Raw genomic sequence first — 21,450 nt, 5'->3', positions numbered from 1 at the left:
TCTGCATGTCTAGAGCTCTCTAATTTAAAGCTACTTCAGAGGGGTCTCTGCTCTGGCCACCACTATAAGGAATGTAGCAGACATATAACCAGAGGAAGATGGAATACATTTGTTTTCTAAGCAAAATAAGCTACTCTATCATTTTAGACCCATCTCTGGGTTCAAGATAACAACTATTACTCCTGCATTTCACTGCTGCGGAGCTGATTTGGATGCATGTGGATAACGAAAGAGAACTGCCACCATGAAACAACATAATCAAAATCATGCCCTTTTTCAGGTGGAGGCAAATAAAACATCCATCACATTGGGCCTTACATTTATATCACTTTATGTGATGAACAATGACTGAAATTTACTTGGTTTTCACGTGGCCTGGTTCAAACCTATCTGAACAATGAAATTAAGTGATTTTATGTACATATGTCTAGATAGCCTTAATGGGAGTCTTTATTAGATATGAAATTAGACATTAAAACATGTATTTGTTCCTTACAACATCACATACATATTTTTTAGCATGATCTGATTTCTATCATATGGTGGTGCTAAACAGAAAAAAAAAAAAAAAAGGCATTTCACCTCAATTTTGAACATCTGTATTTTCCAGGGACAGTTCTTAGAAAATTGCAAGAGGTTATGTCTAAGGTCACATGGACCTACAACAGTGGATTTCTTTGAGGTATGAAAGAAAGATCTCAGAACTGCAAGTAATAAATATGATTTTGATAAGCGCTTCTCCAGGAAAATAAGAAATTCCTAAAAAGTTTTCTGTGAAGTGCCTTCCTCTCCATGTCCTGTATTACTCCACACTTATAAATAATAAAAAAGGAGACTGATAACAGTAGTTTTATGTAAGCAAGCTTAGAAATCACACTCAGATAAGTGCTTTTGACCTAAATCTTGTAGCGCCTCGATCTGACATACAACCCCACAACTGTGAAATTCTGTATGAGATTTAGCAGTTTGAAGCTGCCAACTGACCCAGCCATAAAGCAGCCAGAGATAAGGATTTACAGTACGATATGATACAATTAGACATTCACCTCCCATTTATTTCAGTCCATTTCAGTATATAACCTATTTAAAAGTTGCAGGCTTTTTATTAAAATGTAAATGCTTGTGTGCTGTATATTTATAGGCAGCTAACAACAGCAAGAAAAGACTCTCATAAATTAGATTTCTATGAATGAAAAGGGTAAACAGGAGATGCTTCTGCAAAACTCTTCTAGACGTGCAGAGATAAAGGATGGCTCTACCACACAAAATAATCAGATACAAAAATAGCTGTTCAGAAACAGCACACCTAAGGAGTACTTTAATCAAACATTTAGGTTACCTGCCAAAAGGACCATGATCTCTTCAAAATGCAATGTGGATTAAAGTGTTATCTAACACAAGCAGAAAACTAACCTTGGAGTGGAAGTTCGAAATGTGTTCATCATAATTTTCATGTCTTTGGATAGAGAAACCAGCTTTTTCAGCTAGATTGCAAAACTGGTTTAAAGTATTCCCTCGGAGTGGAGCAAATACCATTGCTTTTCCCTGGAACATTAAAAAGAGAATTTATACATTTTTAAAACTGGAAGGGAACCAGATATAGCATACACCTGACTAAGCTTTTAATATGTTCAAGCTGGAAAAGTCAATTGTTCTCTTGTTAAAATACTAAAATAGGGTAACACAAATACTTGTTCAAAATCTGCAAGATTTCTGTGATTAAACAAATGCAATCTAGAAAGTAATAAATAAATATTTTCTTTAGGAAACTGCCAACTGCAATACATCTGCTTCTTTTCATATAATAATGGTGTCTGTGGATTACCAAAATAAAACACAGAGAAAGGATACAGAACATGCACTCAGTGGAAAATCCATTTGTTAGCTCATGATCATGCAAAGACTGTAAATAATTATTTTCTTTTTTCTCCCTTACACATAGAAGAGTACCTCTCATTTGCAGTCAGTGGAATTACAACAGTATAAAACAAGGCAAAATGGGAGGCAAATCAGCCCAAATCATTAATTTTTCAAAGGTATTTTAAACTACCTGAGCAATGCAACTAAATTTGACCTTAAATTGCTAAATTGCATTTAAATCAAGAATTAATGTTCCTGAATACTCATTCTTGTTTTTGCAAGATGATCAGGCCATTTATGATGCCCAGGCAATACCTTATGGTCCATTACCTAATTTTTTGTTCATCCTTCTGTATTTAAGGAAACAAAAATGACTGTACCTTGAACTGATTTTAGACATTCCGTGGAAAGTACTTGCCCAAAACCTAACCTACTTGATAGAGCATCTCTTGAAGTCTTATTTGCAGAATTAATTCTAATTGGCTGAATACTGTGTCCTGTCACATGGAATAAAAAGTGGTTGAAGAGCTGTAAACAAAGGTTAATATCAGCCAACAGCATATCACACTGAGGGGAGCCATGAAGTTTACTGTAAGTTCCTGTTAATGACATGTTAACTTCTATGTTAATGAGAGCTAAGATTAATTTGTGAGGTGCTGTAATCAAGCAAAGAGACAAAAAACAGTTTTGGGGATCTGAAAAACTTGTGAAAGGATTAGATGCTGTGGGAGCACATTTAGCTTGAGAAAACGCAATCTGCAAGCCACAGGAAGAGTGATCAGTACAGAGAATTTCAATAGGAATGCTGGAAAGTTACAATGCTGACACAGACACTTAGTGAGGAGAATAGGGAACAAATCTGTGTCTCACACACGCACACGTACACCGAGACAATGCACAGTGAGGCAGCAATAAAAGTGCTATGTCAGTACCTATGGTGCTAATGTGCACTTAAAAGATTCCAACCATTAACACCACAACACTATATTTATTCTCACAACAGCTCGGTGAGATAGGGAAATGCTGTTACCCTCATCTTTCTTGGGGGAAATTAAAGCACAAGGGAGTCTTAAGGTAATATCCAAACCAACTCAACTTCTGCTCATTTGTGAAGCTGTAGCTTTAATTCTGTGGCAAAATAAGAGGTGCAAAGGGGTGTAACTCCCACCGAAGGCACTGGAATTGCTTATGTAAATGCTAGGTCTGAATACAGGCTCAGCTCAGGATGGAAAACATTAAACACAGGAAATTCACAATCGGTTCCCTCACATCCTTGGCATGCTTTAATGTCATCAGACAGAAGTGGGCAGCAAAGGGAGCCTTCAGCTGAGGATCCTGCTCCTCCTGCTGCCATCTCAGCTCCCCAGAATGTTGTTCTGCAGAAACCCTTCATGGCATAAGAAGGCCAAGACTCCTCTGGAGACCCTTATTTTCATGATCACTGTAATGGGAAAAATGTCCCTTATCCAGGGCTTACTGACCATATGACCCACACTGGAGCTTTAGATGTGACTGAACCTCATGAACAGAGACTGCTGGAGGTTACAGACCCTACACTGGCCGCCGATCCAGCAGCTCTGATGAGGTGCTTGCACAACAGCATCCCTCTGGAGTCAACAGTCCATGTAGCCATTCCTTCTCATATTCTCTGAAGACTACTTTCAATTAAATTTGAAAGAGGAGTACAGCAATCAGTGTCCTAATAAATATGGGATATAATACAGAATCAATCCCCTGATTCTTCTCTTGATGGACTATTCAAAGTTTAATTCTAATTCAAAAGTGTCTCCTAGGATGATATTTAAAGAGTGATGTTTAAAATACAAAATGGCTTTTCCTCAGATGGAAAAACATTTTCAGTAAATTTGTGAAAATAAAAAACACAGAGGAAAATGCCAGTTCTAATAGTTTGAAGTGTCACTAAAATGCTACAGTAAGACAATAGGACAGTCATTCATATTTTGGATATGACTTTACTCATCAGTTATTACTAAATGTGGTCTTGTTTGCTGGTACTAATCTCAGCTCAATAGCATCCAATTGACTTTATTGGCATTTTGAATGGATAGGCCACAGAGGAATCAAAGTCTTGATAAAAAATTGTTCTTAATTAGGGAAATATGCAAAAACTAAATGCTTATTCTGAGACTGAAATTAAAAGTAAATATTAATTATATAAAAACCTCCTAATGCTGGCAAATCAAGTCAAATAGGTTGAGAGATATAAGATACAGCCATTCAAGAGAAATTTGTTCAATGTAATATTTCTGTGCCTAACCCTTTGAATGGGTTTAAAGGTGACATTTGCCTCTGTAACAAACTGAGATAGAAAATTCAGCCCTCAGTAAATCTGTGAGCTGCTCATTTCTCTCTGTGGACTTCTTCCTGCACCAACACAACGGTCCATGGGGACAGTAAGAGGAACCAGATGATGGGAATGATCAGAGTCTGGTTTCAAAGCAAACAAAAAGTTAACCAGAACACATCATTCTGTGTAATAAGGATTCTAATAGTCAGAAATATCATTCTTATTGAAAAAGGAAATACCACAGATAAATTTTTAATTAACAGTAGGAATGGACTATGTGTTCTGAATCTCTCCTTCAAGAGAGCTTTGGAAGGATATCTGTTATTCTCTGTTTATTCCACTTTTTCTGTTGCTAGTGTTGGTTATTTTCCCTAGACTCTTCTAAACTAGTTGTATCCTAGTTATATTTGAAAAATGACTTGCATTTAGGTATGTCAATTTTAACAATTTGTCAAAGTATTTCCAAAATGGAAAGTTCTAAATTTGAGACAAAATAATTATTGTAGAAGAGTGAATTTAATAAAAGAAGTTTATGCCTTAGCTTGGGTATAAACTAATGCCCACAAACTATTCTTAATTATTGCAACTAGAAAATAAGTACTCTATTGATTCATTTGTTCTTTAAAAGGCTAACTATAGTGCCATTTAGTAAAGTGCCCTCTGACATTATCCTTAGATTTATACAGGTTAACAAGAGCAGTGAAATTGGTAACTATTTCATACTTGTGATGGCATCTTTCGGTATCTCAAATGAGCATACGTTTTTATTTGTGTCTTTCAAACCATGAAGACATATGCTCAAAGGCATCACAGTTGAACACATCGTTTTTGGACAAAAGAGCTCATTTCAGTGTCTGTACTCCCAGCTCACATCCTATACATTAGTCTGCTGTCCTCTTAGTTAAAAATTGCAGTAATTTGCAAGGCCATGCCATAACTGGATATCCATCCATACAGCCATTCATAAAGTAGATTACGCAACTGAATTTAGTTAAAAAATACCCTTTGGATAGGGGTCCAAAGCTCTGCAACAGAAATTCCTGCATGGAGCATGAATTTCTTAAGTTAGTTTTGCTGAAAAGAAGTAGGAACTATTTGCTGTGCCTAAAATGTACAGCAAGTAAGTCCTAGGTTATTGACACTGACTATGCTATAGATCACAATGTGCAGAAGCAAACATAATTAGGAAGACAGGCAAGAAAAAGCCTTCTCCCTTTACCCCATCTACATTCACAAAGGAGTGTAGCTCATATGCTCTGAAATATAAAGATGTATTCTTTGAATTTGAATTAGCTGATTGGAGTTGAGAGTCAGGCCAGGTTTGGCTTAAAGTCAGCCTAACAATTCCACAGTTACCAGGGCACCTCTTACACACTTCTCTTCCTCCCACTCTTGCTTTTCTTCCCCAGCGTCCTTTCATGGAGCCTGTAGAATGGCACATGGGAATACCTGAAGAACCAGTTGCTGACATTGATCTGGGCTGAAAAAAATTTTTTTGGTATTGCTTTAAACTGGGATCTGGTTTGTGTTCCAGATGACCTGTGGTCCCAAAAATTATTGCAGCTTGACAACTGTTGGTACTTCATGAAAGTCAGAATGCATCACTCTGAGCAGGAGCTGCTTAACCTCTTCTTACTGCCACTGACAGATATATCTGGGTAACCTTCTCCTCAGGGTGGCTACATTTTTCCTGTCTTCCTGGCAGCCTTGCCCCACAGCTCATTAAAATAATTCAGTCTTAAGTAACTTGCCTTAGGTCACTCAGGAAAGTCTATGATAGAACCAAGAATAGAAACCTGATCACTCTAAGCAAAGAATGGGATTACTTACACAACTAAAATGACTCGGGTTCTTAAGCCTTTGCACGTTTGGGTCTTCTATTCCTTTTACAGAGCAAATCTCTTGTACAAAAAGTACAAAAGTACTACAAATTTTAAATACAGTTTGGAAATTCACTGCTAGTATGAAGTGTTTTGTTTTCAAATTGGAAGTTTACCTTATTGGAAGATTTGGATGTTAAACATGAATGATAAAATTTCTGTTTCAAAATCCTACTTAGAGCAATTACTTAATGTTTTCTTCTTTTCTTCTTGGGATATCTTCCCTTTTGCATGGAACAGAGTTTTTCTAGCCTGCAAGTCTCTCTGAGGTAAACAGCCCAATAGATTTAAATTGATAAAATATCTCTTGAGTGACACTCATGTAGAATGCGTAATCATTTTATGAAGAACATAATTTCATTATTTTCTAAGGTATAAAACATGTAAACACAGGGATTACTTAATGGAAAAATGTTTTAAGCCACAGTATACATGTAAGCGATTTGCTCATTTTATATAACCATAAATGAAAAGGAAAAAATATTCTTTCATAACAAATAAATACACAATGACAAAGGTTACAATTGAAGGGATTAAAAATGACAGAAGCCAACATAAAAACTTTCAATATCGTATTTTACTTTAATATGAAGACATTATTATCAAAGGAAAATACTTGAGAAACGCTTTGATAAAAATAATCTGACGCTATCTTTGAAGCGGTTTCATTTATTTTACTACCCACTGTGTTCCTTATCAGAAGGCCAAGTATAAGAAGTTTCCTAGTTTATGATTAGGAAAGAATCTGATAGATTAGAAGACTCAATTGAAGTTGGACATAATAAGTATTAAAGTATTACATGACATTAATCCTGCCATTCCATTACTCTCTCAATCATTGTGCACAGACTAATTATTCTGAAGCCAGTGTTCAGGAGAAAATAGAAACATACTTACACTGGGCTGGAGTAATCTCTTTATTGCATCAACAAGGCTAGCTCTGTACTGGTCCAGAAACAGGCTGACATTGAGAAGAGAACAGAATCCAGATTAAAATGGGTTTTCAATTCTAATGATACTAATGCAGATAAGTACAAGGCTAATTACATATGTTTACACAATGCTGTAAACGAGAAACTGTGGTCTACATTTCTATGCAGTTCAGGGTACTTTTAACATTTAAAAAGACATAAAAGGAAATGCAGTCTAAACAAAACCTAAATTATCAGCATGAAATAAGTCTTTATATAGCTGAAATTCACCAATCAGACATACTAGCTATTAAAGTAATACTGTATCAGAAATGAAGATCAACCCAAAAAGCTAGCATTTCACATGTATATACAAGGGGGATGGAGTTTTTGAAAATGTTTTCTATTGTATTTCAGGTGTTACTATTAAGGGTATTTTTTCCCCTTCTACCTTCACAGATTTGGCATTAATTGTTACCTATGATACATATTTGCTATATTTCTCTATCTATCTCTAGCTATCCTTGTAAAGATTTACAAGACCCTACCTCCTCCCTCTCTCCAATGCTGTTGAAACACAATGGCCCAGATTGTGCAGAATTGTCATCTCTCAAGAGTGCAACCCTTCATCTCCAGCATGGGTCCCGCAAGGATAGCAGCAGAGTCAATTTTCCCATGCAATGTTGCCAACACGCTCAGCCCTATTTTGGTGTGATTACCTCATGATTTGAGGGGATAATTCATTCTTCATGCCCCTCAGTACCTTAATGTATATACTAATAGTGGCAGCCAGGGTGCCAATCACTCTTGACTAGATATTTGTGGACATGTAGTTACTGTGGATGAGTGCATTTACAATGGTTAGTGAACAACCATCTGATAGCAACTGATGCCTTTCAGTCCTTACTACCGTGGGCTGCATTTATATTGGTGATTCAGATAAGAAACTCTATCAAGCAGGCCACAGATAATGTGATTTTTTTTCTTCTTTTTTTTCCTTCCCCCCACATTTTCTCTGTAACAAAACTGCTTTCCAGCTTGTGTCAAGTTCAAGTTTCATACTACATGGCATTTTGTCCATTCTCTATGGGTTTTTTAATATATTCCCCTTCCTTTTATCCTCAAACTTCTTTTCTGAAGAGATGTGGGTAATTTTTTTTCCCAGTTTTGAAATTCTGAAAGAACATAAAGAATAAATGGAAACACTGAAGTGAAAAAAGTAGTCTGCCAACCACAGGCCTTTTATCAAGAACAGAAGATGTGTGAATGTAAGGACACTCCACAGCTACCAAGGAGAATACTGTATCATATGCCATAGAGGCGAGCAGCCGTGCAAGAATCGTGGTGAATCTTTGCTGCTCTGGAACAAACAAAACAAAACTTGTAAGTGACCATACTTCATTAGTAAAAACTGGCAGAACCCCACACTGTTGAGAAAATATAGTAGAATGGATAGCTATACATCTTGAAGAACATTCAACATACCTATATATGTTGAAGAACATCTAATACAGAAATATGATTTGAATTTTTTCTCAAGAATATTAACTACTAGCTAACAATTTTCCTGATAGCCTGGTTTACAAGAAAATTTGAACTTGAGCAATTGGCACGATGACAAACCCTGAGCCTTGATTTATTTTCCCGGAAGAACTTTACTGAAAACATGGGTGCCTAAATTTAATTAGTTGAAAAAGCATCTCTTATCTCTGCTGTCTCTTGGGTGTTTTAATGACATTCACCTCATGTTGATCCCTATACAGATAGATGATGTAAGACACTACTTCACTGGGAACTTAACCACCTGCAGAAGCAGTGGAATAGATGATTCTTCTCCCAAAAGAATAGTGAAAAGTAATTAATTTTTTCAACATGAAACATCGCAAGCATGCACATTTAAGACTTCCTGGGATCCTGTGTAAACAGAAGCACATTCTGAATGAAAAGTGCATTTATAATATTTTTATTATTGCAGTGTAGTGGAAACATAATCTTGGGGCAGCTTAGCAGTGTTAAAATCCCCTTTACATGGACCTGAATACCATTCTCTTTTTTTTTTTTTCAATGAGATAGGGGCACAATTGCTGCTACCAATCTTGTTCCTTTACAATGAGAACTACAGACCTTTGTTTGCCAAAAGCTGAGTGTCTGAGAACTTAGTTTTTTCTGTCCAACCTAATAAATATTTTGGTGGCACAGAAGGTATCCATCTTAGCTTAGAAAAGCCAGATAACCTGAGACAGTTGCCCTCCAAGAGACCTGTTCCTGGGAACATGACTTGCTCCAATTGAAAATAGTTTCTCATACTGTGGTTTCCAAACTGTTGCTCTGTGAGCCATGCACTCTGACCAGAAGGAGCAGAGAAGACTGGAAGCAAAGCTACCGCAATGCAATGACTCCAGGGAACATATCTATCCTCCCTCTGAGTCAGGGGATGCCTTAAATGAGCAAAATCCTGAAGAAGTCATTAGGTAATCGGTGCTGCAGACAGGAACAGCACAGGATTTGGCCCACGCAAGGGGATTAAGTCACGCAGTTTTTCTTACCAGTAGAATTGTATAACTAAATATTACCACAGCAGACTGAAAATGTCCCTGAGAGCATCCTTCAAAGCTCACAACATGTGAGTTCCTGTGTCACCTGCTCTAGGTGACCCTGTCTTGGCAGGCAGGTTAGACTTGGTGATCTCCAGAGGTCCCTTCCAACCTAAACAATTCTGTGAACAGCTCAGTAAAATTAAATAATGCATTGTTCTAAACCACTCACACACAGTTCTCACACCTCAATTCAAATTTGGCTAAAGCCTGCCATTACTTTAGCGGTAATATTTCATGTTTATGTAGCTCAGGACAGGAATAGCAAGGTTTTCTTGGGTCAGCAAGGAAGTTTCAAATCACAGCAACAGAAAGGTGAGAACACAGCTGATGATTTGGCCTTTGTTTAGGCAATGCTCTTAACCTGTGAAATCTGGATGAACAGGCAGGTGGCATTGTCACTTCTCTACTCTCTTACTCTTTAATTAAAATTTTAAATTGCAATTAAAACCAAAATGAAAGTTTATACCAAAACTGCAGAGAAGCAGTAAGCCACAAGGAAAGAAATTTAAAAAAAAAGGTAGATTCTTAGTTTGCTACATGCTAATATCCTTTTATCTTCTGCCTCACAACAAGAGACATATGCTTTATAGGCTATGATGTGAACTTTTTGGTTTTTTGCATGCTCTGCCATTGGTAAAAGAGTTTACAGGTGTACTTCAGATATTATTACATTCATATGTAGTGCCTAATGCATAAAGCCATTTATTTTTTTGTTCACTTCCAACTACATGAGTGATGTAAACTAAAAAGACTTATTTCTGTGTCATCAGATTCCAATGCACTTGAAAGTGTGTGCCAGAAATCAGACCTAAAATGGAAAGACAGAGGTCTTACTGCATTCCTGCAAAAAGATCTCCTTATAATACGTCAAATAAACTAATGGAGACAAAATTGACATATTTTAAGGTATTTAAAGAATACTTTAAGTTCAGGTCTACATTCCTGGCAAGGCCACAACTCCCCGTGACTTCAGCAAAAATCTCAGCAGTGAAAGTAATGTGGGATAGCTCCCCCTGGCCTCTGTTATGTGAATACTTATGCATGTGCCAAACTTCAAGAATAGAATCATTCTAAGTAAATAAAGTAGGATATTACGCATTTCCAAAACAATACGGGGTTCTAAAACTTATTTTGCCTCTACATCAAATTATTTGTGAAAACTTGCTTCACAATAATGTGAAAGATAAAGTTTTTTATTGTCTCAGTCCTACTGGCCTTTACTCTCTCTTTGGACTAAAAATCTCAGAACTTTTGTCCTCAATAAAGAAGAGTATGTACACTATTTAAATAATTATAAAATCTGGGGCCCTCAAGAACTTTGGGAGAGTCTAGGGTTTGGCCTGTCCATCCAGGCACCTGTGATTTTTCCTTGTCTATTCAAACTCACAGTTCCAGCACCTGGCTTTATATCCCACAGGTGTAGGTCAGATGAAAATCAAAAATTCTGAGAGCCCTCATTTGGCCTTAAAATGCCCCCTGAAAAATATGAGATGGGTGAATATATTTTAAAGGTTCCATTATTTCAGTATTATTTCTTACTGTATCCTTTTTCCAAGTGTAGTCTCATATTGATTTTTTTACTTATTGTTATCTAATAGTTGACATTTTAAAAATTATTTCGGAACTGCTGAACCATGAAACTATTTTATTGTCAACATCCTGAATGGTTAAATAATGACTAGCTTTCATAGTTTGCCTCTTATTTATTTTATAATCTAGTTGAGCTACTAAATTTAGCTGTTAACTAATAGACTGTTTGTTCTGGGAAATAACTTATTTTCCACTCCTGCACACAAGGTTTATGAAAGTCTGACTGTAAATATATGAATATAAATATATCGCTGCTTGCTGTAATCATGTACATTTTTACTTGAATCTCCATGTGGATTTGGAATATATTTATGAATAGAGCTTGTTTTCATGTAAATGGGATCAAGCAGTACCACTGGTTAGCTATTCAGAGAATCAGACAATATCACCCTTGCTGGAACTACTTCAATAAAAATTTATCCATGTACCTAATATTTGAACTCAGATTTTTTGCTTTCTAGTTCTCTGTTCTAATCTCGGATTTTATTGACTGACAATGAGCTATATGATGGTGTTAAACTAAATGAAATCTATTCTATCTGTTTTTTATCACTGCATACGTCAGGTTTCAGCTGAGAAGCTAGAAGAAAAGAGATTTTCTTTTTTCCTCTTCAGTGGCAGCCCAAAAAATTCAGAGAGCAAAAATCCTGCCAACAGTTCTCAAACCGATTATATATCGCTGAAGAGAAATACATGAAAATGAAAAGAAGATTTGAGTTTGATAAAGCATGGAACATTTCTTTCCTCAGCCTTTTCATATACCATAAAACCTAGTGTCCATAACTAAAAGAATTATTTCTAAAAGAAACAAACAATAAAGGGATTTTCATGTTTATTCAGCTCTATGCTATGCTCATATATCTGTGAGCACTTAAAATAAGAAAACAGAAATAATTTGTGAATAAATCCAAATTCCTTAAACTAGCCTGCACATTTCTATTTATTTTTTAGAAATCTATAAATATTTATACACTTACCTGCATCTTAAGTGCTTCAAAATAAATGTACAAAATGTAGGGATTGCAAATGCATTATGTATTTTACCTGTCATGTCTGATTCTTTGTTTCCTAAAGAAACTACACTACTTTCAAACAGACTGGGAGGGGTATTAGGCCAGAATATTACTGAAAAAAACAACTTAAGTCTCGCTCCACTCTGTTGTACTCCCAGCACAAATAGGATGACATGGTGTGAGTATCAAGAATACAAGAGACAGCACAGCCAGGTTGTTTTGATATTTGTGTGAAGAACAAATTTAACTCTAAATCTCTTGGCAAGACCTTGCTTCACCCACATAATCTGGAGAACATCCATATGTGAGCCTTGTCTAAGCCTCCGAGAAGACTGCTGCCCTCCTGCTCATGTCCGCCAGCACTCTGATCTGACTTTCATACTTAATCTGATCTAATCCTGTCCAGCATTAACTTCATCTGTGCAATGAAACCTGGAGTATCCATTCTAATATTTGGTGAGGAAGGCATTTACTAAATTACTTGCTGAAATCATATGGTGTTGTTTAGCTCCTTATTTTAATCAGATGATGCATTTCTGAGGCACATTATCAGCGATTAGTTAGAAACCCTCCTCTGTCCTTTTTGGGAACAAAGAACTTTTCTGAAATTAAATGCTAAGGGAAACAAAGCACTGTTGCATTCTGAGAACAAATAGGTGTTAGAAAAAGGCAAAAGATCATTAAACACATTTTCTCCAGAGCTATACAAAACCAATAACTTGGTGAAATAGAAGAGTTAGCTTTAATAGCATAATGTGAAAGAAAAACAAAAGCTTTAGAGGAATAGAAGACATTTTAAAAGAACATTGTTTTAAAAAACAATAGACAGCTTTGTACTTCCCTTGCCTTTTCCTTTAACTATTTCTAGGTAAGGTACATAAATTTGCTGAACTGAGCAGTTCTAGGAAGTCTCTGCTTTCAGAATTTCATCTCTCACAATAGTTACGAGCCACAAAACACAGACAGCTTTTTTTTTTTTTTTGTTTGGATATGTAATGGGTCAAGAGCAAATATCCATGAAGGAAAGACAGATTGGTTTAAAAATATCTATTCTCCTAAATAAAAATTGCACAGCTTTATTTTTTTTCACACTGTCTACATTTATATAACACAAATAATTAGTAATGCACCATTTTTAAAGCTAGCATGCAGCAAATACAGCACAGCACAATCCCACAAATGCAGTATCAGAAAAGGGTTGTGTCAATAATCAAATCTATTTGCATAAATTATTAAACAAGATACCATATTGCTACATGTATCTACCTTTTCATAAATTAAGTGCTGAACTCTTATTTTTCTTACCATAAATTATCTTATAATTAACATCTGCCTGTGTAAATAATATAAAGCCTATACCTTCAGATATTGATGTCAAATAGATTTAAGGAACAGAATATGGTGGAGGTGGAAAAAATGGTTTGAAAATCTCTTTTTCCTTGGAAAGATTTTCCAGGGAGCAAAAAATATATCCCCTTATATCAATAGTCAGATCTTTCCTAAGAAGTAAGCTAATTGAGCTGTTTGTGTTGATAAACTCCCTTTTCTCCAGACTGTTCCTCACTGAGCCATAATTATTTGCAATTTGCCTAAGTCGTCCATTTACTGATACGTCAAGCATGAAACAGAGGCAATTCCAGAAAATGGAAATGCTTCTCAAAATCAATCTTTGGGAAATAATGTGGTAGAAGTTACTGTGTGATAGAAGACTACCTTATAACTGTCACATGGAGATGAATATTAATTTGTTGAGGTTAAGGTGGCTTTGTGCTTCATTTGTTGACTTTGCTTAGCCATCAGCAAGCAGCACAGTACAATTACTCCAGCAAAGCTATTTTTCTAACGTGAGTTTTATGATTTTTATGTACTTACCAGTCAGCACACATAACAATGTCAAAATGTCCTTCCAGTTGAGAGACATCTGTCTCATTATCCCATCGTAAAATGCTAGAGGAAAAAAAAGATTAAAAAAAGAAAAAAGAAAAAAGAAAAAAGGACTTACATTTTTCATCTTGAGATTTTTAAAGTATTAATATTATTCTTATATGAAACAGAAGTGTTTAAAAAAGTGCAAACTTGTTACTTTCAAAGATGAATGCAAAAATCTTATTCTGTACATTTTTAAGGATATAAATCTCAAAGCTAAAGAGCTATTTTTCATTACAGCAGAAGGCAATCCACTCAGATTCTGATGAGTGGATCACCAACAAATATGCATTTCTGAATTAGTGGCACATGCACAGCTTCAGTTTTCTACCCCTTAACATTACTACATAAAGAAGTGAAGTCAAAGGACCGACAACCTGAATCACCAACAAATCTGCAGAATAGATTTGATTTCATGGATCTCTGTTACAACTGGCAGGCAATTCAGTTTGTTTCTCATTGATGAAGTGAGCATTCACTTGGGCTGGAGGGAGGAGAGATGGGGTGAAAAAATGCCAAGCTTAACTTCAATGCCAGTAATGTTGCCTCCAGCAAGCTCAAAAATACAGCAGTGCTGACTCTGTCAACACCTATTCTCTCACAGGTGATAAACTATTTAATTCCAAGATACCCAGAGGTAGGCAAAAATTCACATATGTACAAAGTTCTTCTTTGTTTATAAAAGCTGTCGATTTATGTAGCTGCCATAAGGAATTTCAGTACTTTACTCCCATCTAAAATATAGCAACTAGTATTGGAATTTACTGCATACTTTAAATATCATTACCCCAAACATTTGAAGCTGCAATTCTATTTCTAGGCTATTTTAAAAAAAGGGAATATTTCCTTTTTCATTTCCTGGTTATTTATAATAGAAAGTAGATAAATATTTATGGGAAGAGCATTTGTGGGGGAAGGGTCTAATCTGATCTTGTCAGGTTGTGCATGCTTATCTCAGTTTTGTATGAGTCTTGACCAAATAGACCCTTTAGTCTTCCCGCAGCTATAATCTACTTCTGGTTAAAAGCCATCTCCATTCACATCCTACTCCTAATATTTAACCGAGGATCAGTTTGTAACGTGTTCATTCAGAAATGTTCCCTAAGTATACAAGAAAGGGAATTTTGTACATTTACTATGCTGTATGCAAAAAAGGCTCATAATTATGTAGATAAATAGACACAGGGCCATAAAGAATTAAGGTACCAAAATATGCATGTACATGTCCACAGCCACAAAATTTGAGACAGAATGCTTTTAAAACACGGAAATTATGAAAGGAGAGGCCCAGTTGGTTGGCAAAGCTTTGACTGTGTGGGGCTCAATGTAACCGAACAGATCAGGACTCATTAGCCCATTTGCCCTCCTGGAATTTACTGTGACAATCCAAAGACAGAAAAGAGTAGATTAATTTAATTTTTCCCCCTCAAATTGAAAGTAATCCAGATTTTAGAAGCCTAGGTAGCTTTGCACACTGGCACGCAGCAGGCATCCAGTAGTGGAAAGTGACAAAGGAGAGTTCTCACTCTCAGCTGCTGGCTGCCTGCTGGCTACCAGCGGCTTTTTCAACCCTGTTTCCGTGGAAACTTAGGTTAGAATGGTGAAAATTAGGTAAAGGTAAGTTTTGTGGGTTTAAAGCACGCACTCTAATACTTTAAGAAGCCTGAAGCAGAACTGGAAATTGGTAGAAGAACTGTGAGCCTTAAAAGGCCACCTTTGGTTCTCATTGCTACAGAAACAGAGATCTGATCAGTACCAGTATAGATATTTGAATTATGATTTTTTTTAACCCATATGTTTACTATCCTTCACACATGCAGTTGGGAAGGAAGCACGGGTGCCTCCTATTGCAAAAAAACCAAAACCAAACCTAACCACCCTCCCTCACATTATTGTCAACTTTCTGCTGGGCACCTGAAACACAGTATTTTTTGTGCACACCTACTATAGGCACAGAGGAGTTTGTGTCAAGAGGTAAAAGCTCATAAACCAAAGTGCTGAGCAAAGTATGAATTGATGAGTTTCCAGGAGCATGAGCAGTGGTGCAACATGGCTGGCATCCATATTGCTAAAAGGAGAGAGTAAGGGCACCACTCTTTCTCCCTTTTTCTGACCTACTACACGGGCTGCTTTTGGTCTCTAGCTTCAGTACAGCTGCATTCATGAAGACATCATAATTATGCAAAGGCCAATGAAAAATTTACCAATTCAAAATGAACTTTGCCATGTATTTTCCAAAAGTACAGGAAAATCTTTATTTCTGCAGGGAAATCACCATGTAAACCAAACATTACTTGTAAAAACAATAAACGCTAGTGGGACTGATCCTGCTCTGACTCAGGATGCATGCACACTGGTGGCAGAGATGGAAGTACAGGCTGTATGTATTTATGCATGCTATCTTTACCTAAGTGCAAGCGTGACTGGTAAAGGAGGCGCAGCCAGAGATGTGAAATGCAGTACTGGCTGCAACCTCCACAACAGTTCCAGCAGCTTACTCAGGGCTCCCCTATCTGCACTGTTACCTGCTTCCATAGATTTGCAGGAGCTGCCTTCAAACATCTGCACCTGCACCTGGAAAGCAGATACATCCCTGCATATCTGGGAATCGGAATCAATTCTGCTCAGAGTTGGCACAATTCTGTCATTAACACTGATGTCAGAATCAGCCTGGTTCTGAATCAGCTATTCTGAGTTCTAGTGCTAACAAAAACAGTGAATCAGCCTTAGGACTTATGTAAATACCATCAACTAGCAAAAAAGTAATTTTGTAATCCAAATGCAATTCCTGACTGCAAAGTACAGAAAAATACACTGATATTACAAAACAATCCCGAAAAAGGCAGCTAAATGCATGTATCTATATGTAGTAAGGGGGTGAGGAACCGTAATTTTTTCATGGATTACTGAGGATGTGACTCTCGGACTTAGTGGTCAGACCTGAAAGAAATACTGAAGGCACCATGAAGAATGCTGATTGCATTTCCATTAAAAAAAAAAAAAAATTACTGTCAGGAAATCCAGAAAAATGGTAGCAATGGAAATCTGAAAATCTCAGTTTTTATGAAATTTCCTTTTAAAAAGTAGAAGTAAGTATAAAAATACCACACCACAAAAAGTCTCCTAAATTGCCAGTATTGTGTTGAGTGCCAGCATCAAGAAAATGCAAGCCTACTTGTTCCCTTTCCTCTTGCTCCTTTACAAGCATAATAAATTAGTTTACCTAAGCCACATTTTTCTCTGAAGTCACGTTTCTTCCAGCAAAGTAAGTTTTGAAGCAACATTACTTTTATGCCTTTCTTTTGAGGGAAGATGCTACAGTACTAAAAACTGAAATTACACTGTACATTTGAGAAATGGGCTTTATTTCTGTTCAAGCCACAATTTCAGTGCTTTTCTTTTAAAAAAAATCCCAAACAAACTAACAAACTAACACGCTTAAGGCTGTGTAAAGCCCACTTGACACTATTTTGTACTGGCTTATTTAAGTCATGCAGGTTTAGTTTCTAACAAGTCAAAATAGGCAACTGAATTTCAGCAGAAAAGGGTCTGAGACCCAATGGAAATATAAAACAGTTGGGAGCTCTTTTGGTCTACAAGAAGAACATGAAAAATGAAATAGGGTGCAAGAGAAAAACACTACTGCACTGTTCAGCTACTATTTAGGTGAAAGTGATGGTAGCTGAAACTTGATACCCACTAATGGCCGATTTATGGCCTGTATCAAATGAATTTGACCAGTTTTCAGAGGAGAAGTACCCATGTCACAAACCTATTACTACAATTAGCAATCTTGAGGGTAGTCCTGGCAAGAAGGACAAAGTCTAAATGAGCTATGGAAAATGAACCATCCTCTCACATACAGAGGTGGCTTCTCCACATCAGGGATAAAGCATACTATCAAAATAGTCTGAGAAAAGATGTACTGATGCTTTAGTTTCCTAGGTTGTCTACTGTTTAACATTATGAAGAATTCTGAAACAAATTCATTTTAAAAAACTCCAAACACAACACATGACACAATCAAAGAAACTCTTCGTTTTTCCCCTGGTTTTTCTTTTTAATTGACAAGTCATAACATGTGATTAAGTTAAGAATGAGAATTATGATATTAGAACATAAAGATCAAGTAAGAAAATATGAGACTTAAAGCACAAAAATGTACCCCCAAATAGCCCCATGTATTTCAAAGAGAAAAAAATTGTAATAAAATAGCTAATGTTGCAGGGATAGCTACAGCAGCCAAGGCTTCCCCTGTACAGTAATTCTAATTTATGGAGGATAGCCTGACAAATGTCAACACTCTTTTCCTTACACTGGTAAGGTATCTCAGCAATCTACAACAAAAGACCTGATTTTACCTGGTTTTATTTCTCATGCAAAATTCTTCATTACTATTATTATTCAACTTCTGTTATTCAGCGTTTGTCTTCCTAGTGTGTCTAGGCAGGTAACTTATATGAGAAAAAACAGGTTAAGTCTCTGATTGTTAAAACTTGAAACATTTCCAAGGCCCTCTGAGATGTTCTTGTGATGAATGGCACAAGCTAGAGTAGCTCTCAAATTAGCAGATAAGTAGTTGTGCAGATAAAGACAAAAATTCAAAATTAGAAAAAAAGGACAAAAGCCTTACGTGCTTCAAAATGCATTAGTAGTTTTAATAAGGATTTTTAAAATCATCCCAATTAGCAGATGAACAGCTACCAAGAATCCCTATCTACCCACCTCTTCTTTTCATATTTTAATTTAAGTTTCAATCTTTGAAAAGCATTGAGAAGTATACAGGTTCAGGTAAAAGGTTTTGTCTGGAGGCTTATATGACTTTTTCTATGACATTAAGCAAGCAAGTTCATTAACACATTAACAAAAGGTATCATCAAGATGTTTCTCTGCACCTTGATCTTGGTTTGAGAGTCCTTAGTTATGTATAAAGATCAAGAAGACGGATTTTAATCTAGTGATAGAGGCAATGTGTACACCTATCATTATAATTCTTCTGGGAAATCTTGCAAAATTGCCTACTATAATTTCCCCATCTTTCTTATTATATTCTCACAAGGCTGCTCTTATTTCTCCGCCTTCTTTCACCTTCTGCCTTTCTTACTTTCACTGCTTTACTTTGCTTTGTGTTCTTATCCATTATCTCATTCCCTACAGTGCATATCTGGTTTGAAGGGACCAAAGTTAAGCTTTCAACTGCAACCATTTTTCCTTTCCTCTTAGATTTCTAAGCATTACTAATGTGATATTTACAATTGTCAATGGGCACATTCTTCTAACAACGTCCTTGAAGATTTTGGCAACTTCCATGTCACTGATTTGCTCTTCTCAAAGTATACTAATGATTTTTCTCAAGCTAGACTTAATATCTGCACTTTATTCTCAGTCTCTTGGACATTTTATCTCTCTTAAAACCAATATATCTTGCTCTCTGTTGTAATTCTTAATTCCACTGTTTTGTGCTTGCGTTATTTTAATAGTGTTGCAATTTTAAAAATATGCTCCTCTCAAGATTATCTTCAGACATTTCCCACATTTCTCATAATTTCACAATGCTCCACCTCAGCCTTCCTCTGAATTTTATTTTTGGGCTATCTCATCCATAAAAGCTAAAAACCTACTCATTTCTCTACTTTATACTGTGCATACTGACCCTTAATTCAGTATTTTTAGAGCCTCAGTGAGTGAGAAGCTCATTGCATCTAAAGTACCACAAGGCATTGTAACTACATTCTATGGATCATCATTTTGGACATAACCATTAATTCTAGTCTGTAATCTAGGCTTAGCTTAGACCTTTCTTTGTGTCTGCATAACTCAGCTCAGCTGGTTATTTTCTCTGCATAGTACCTCTCAGAAGTTTCTTACCAATCCACTCAACCTCTTGACCGTGTCATCATCACTTACATCTAAACATCACAATATTGTTCTCTCTGTGCGTGGAAAATGCAGGCTTGCCATATTAATATTTATTCAGCAGGCTGCTACAAAGACTGTTTTTCTTGCCTACAACTCTGATCTTGTCATCTTTCTCTGTCCTGCTCCAGGTAAGTTGCAAGTTGTCATTTCCAAATGTTTCACAACAGCTCACATCCCTATTTTTTATCTCTCATTCAATATTGAAAGGACAAGTCCCTTCTTTAATCAGCCCTAATGTCAGTCTACATCTTCCACTTAACTTTTCAACCACACACCTGTACAAATTTCTTCTGCTATGTTATTCACAATATTCACAAACGTACTCCATTATCCTTGAAACTGCCCTTTAAAATAGCACCTAAAAACTGAGAAGAGGCTCTTGTGCCTCCAACTCTGCCTCTCATACTTGCTTCAATTATCCTTGTTATCCTTCCTCACCATATGTCTCTCTGGTTTTAGATCATAGATTCTCTAACACAAGCTGCCTTTTTGCTCTGTGTTTATAAAGTACCTGGTACAACAATTCATGATTAAACCTCATCACATTAACATGGTAATATAAAAGAAGAAAAAAGCCACACCACCCAACTCTGGGCCTCTTCAATATTTAGATATTCTATGATTCCATGACCCTATCTAGATTTTCTGCCTAAAAGTTCCTTTTTAAAAGTGCATTATAAAATTATACACTTTCCTTATTCCTCATTCTAAGAACATATTTTCTCTTTCGTATTTTGTACAACATATTTTGCTAAAATTCAGATGGGAACATTACAGTTTTGTCTTGAAAACTAACAGTACTAACACTTACACATTTGCTGTGTATCAAAAGCTACTAAGTTTTTGGGACATAATTAATGCACTGCATGTAAATACAACTGTTGTAGAATAGATCTTTTCATTTTGTAGACACGTCACAAGCCAACATTCAGAACAAATATGGCTATTTATTTAAAAGAAGGGAGAATATTTTGTATGAAAAAGACATTAATAAAAAAATACCAGTGATGTTTGTGAATTTTCCTTTTCACATCTTTCGTCTACATCCATACATTCTAAATCAGTCATTATTCAGAAACTGACTACCGTTTTTAGCAATGGCCACGAACCACATTTGGGAAGAAAAAAAATTGTTCTCAATTACATGGTATAACAATATATAATTTCAAAGTGCAAGACAGCATACGCATATGTGACACAACTGAACTGATAGACTTGTGTAAAAATAAGAAGGAAAAGATCAGTTTCTTGCTCTATAGTCTATTTAGGAAAATAGTCTACTCATGGGGAGGATAATCAAGGGAACCAGAAGAAAAAACCCAAGAATGTAAAATGAACAATGCAGGTGCAGAAGGACTGAATGGAGGAAAACTTAAAAACAGCAGAGAAGATGTAGCTCACAGGTATTTAAATTCTAAGGGCAGAAGACACCACAACATCCAAGAT

The 21,450-nt window shown here is 36.2% G+C and overlaps 1 protein-coding gene across 3 annotated transcripts in view; it reads right to left on the bottom strand.

Moving 5' to 3' along the window:
* Nucleotides 1–21,450, bottom strand: part of CAMKMT (calmodulin-lysine N-methyltransferase) — a 266,645-nt gene that overhangs the window by 63,046 nt on the left and 182,149 nt on the right. For all 3 annotated transcript variants that reach the window (XM_074537191.1, XM_074537190.1, XM_074537189.1), the window contains 3 exons: nt 14,032–14,106; nt 6,946–7,009; nt 1,414–1,545 (listed from right to left, as the gene is read on the bottom strand). In XM_074537191.1, the coding sequence (XP_074393292.1) occupies nt 1,414–1,545; nt 6,946–7,009; nt 14,032–14,106 (271 nt within the window). The remainder of the gene's footprint in view (nt 1–1,413; nt 1,546–6,945; nt 7,010–14,031; nt 14,107–21,450) is intronic.

This window comes from Zonotrichia albicollis, chromosome 3 (genome assembly GCF_047830755.1).
Source record: "Zonotrichia albicollis isolate bZonAlb1 chromosome 3, bZonAlb1.hap1, whole genome shotgun sequence".
NCBI classification, from domain to species: Eukaryota; Metazoa; Chordata; class Aves; order Passeriformes; family Passerellidae; genus Zonotrichia; species Zonotrichia albicollis.
This window is presented reverse-complemented; position numbering and strand designations above follow the sequence as displayed.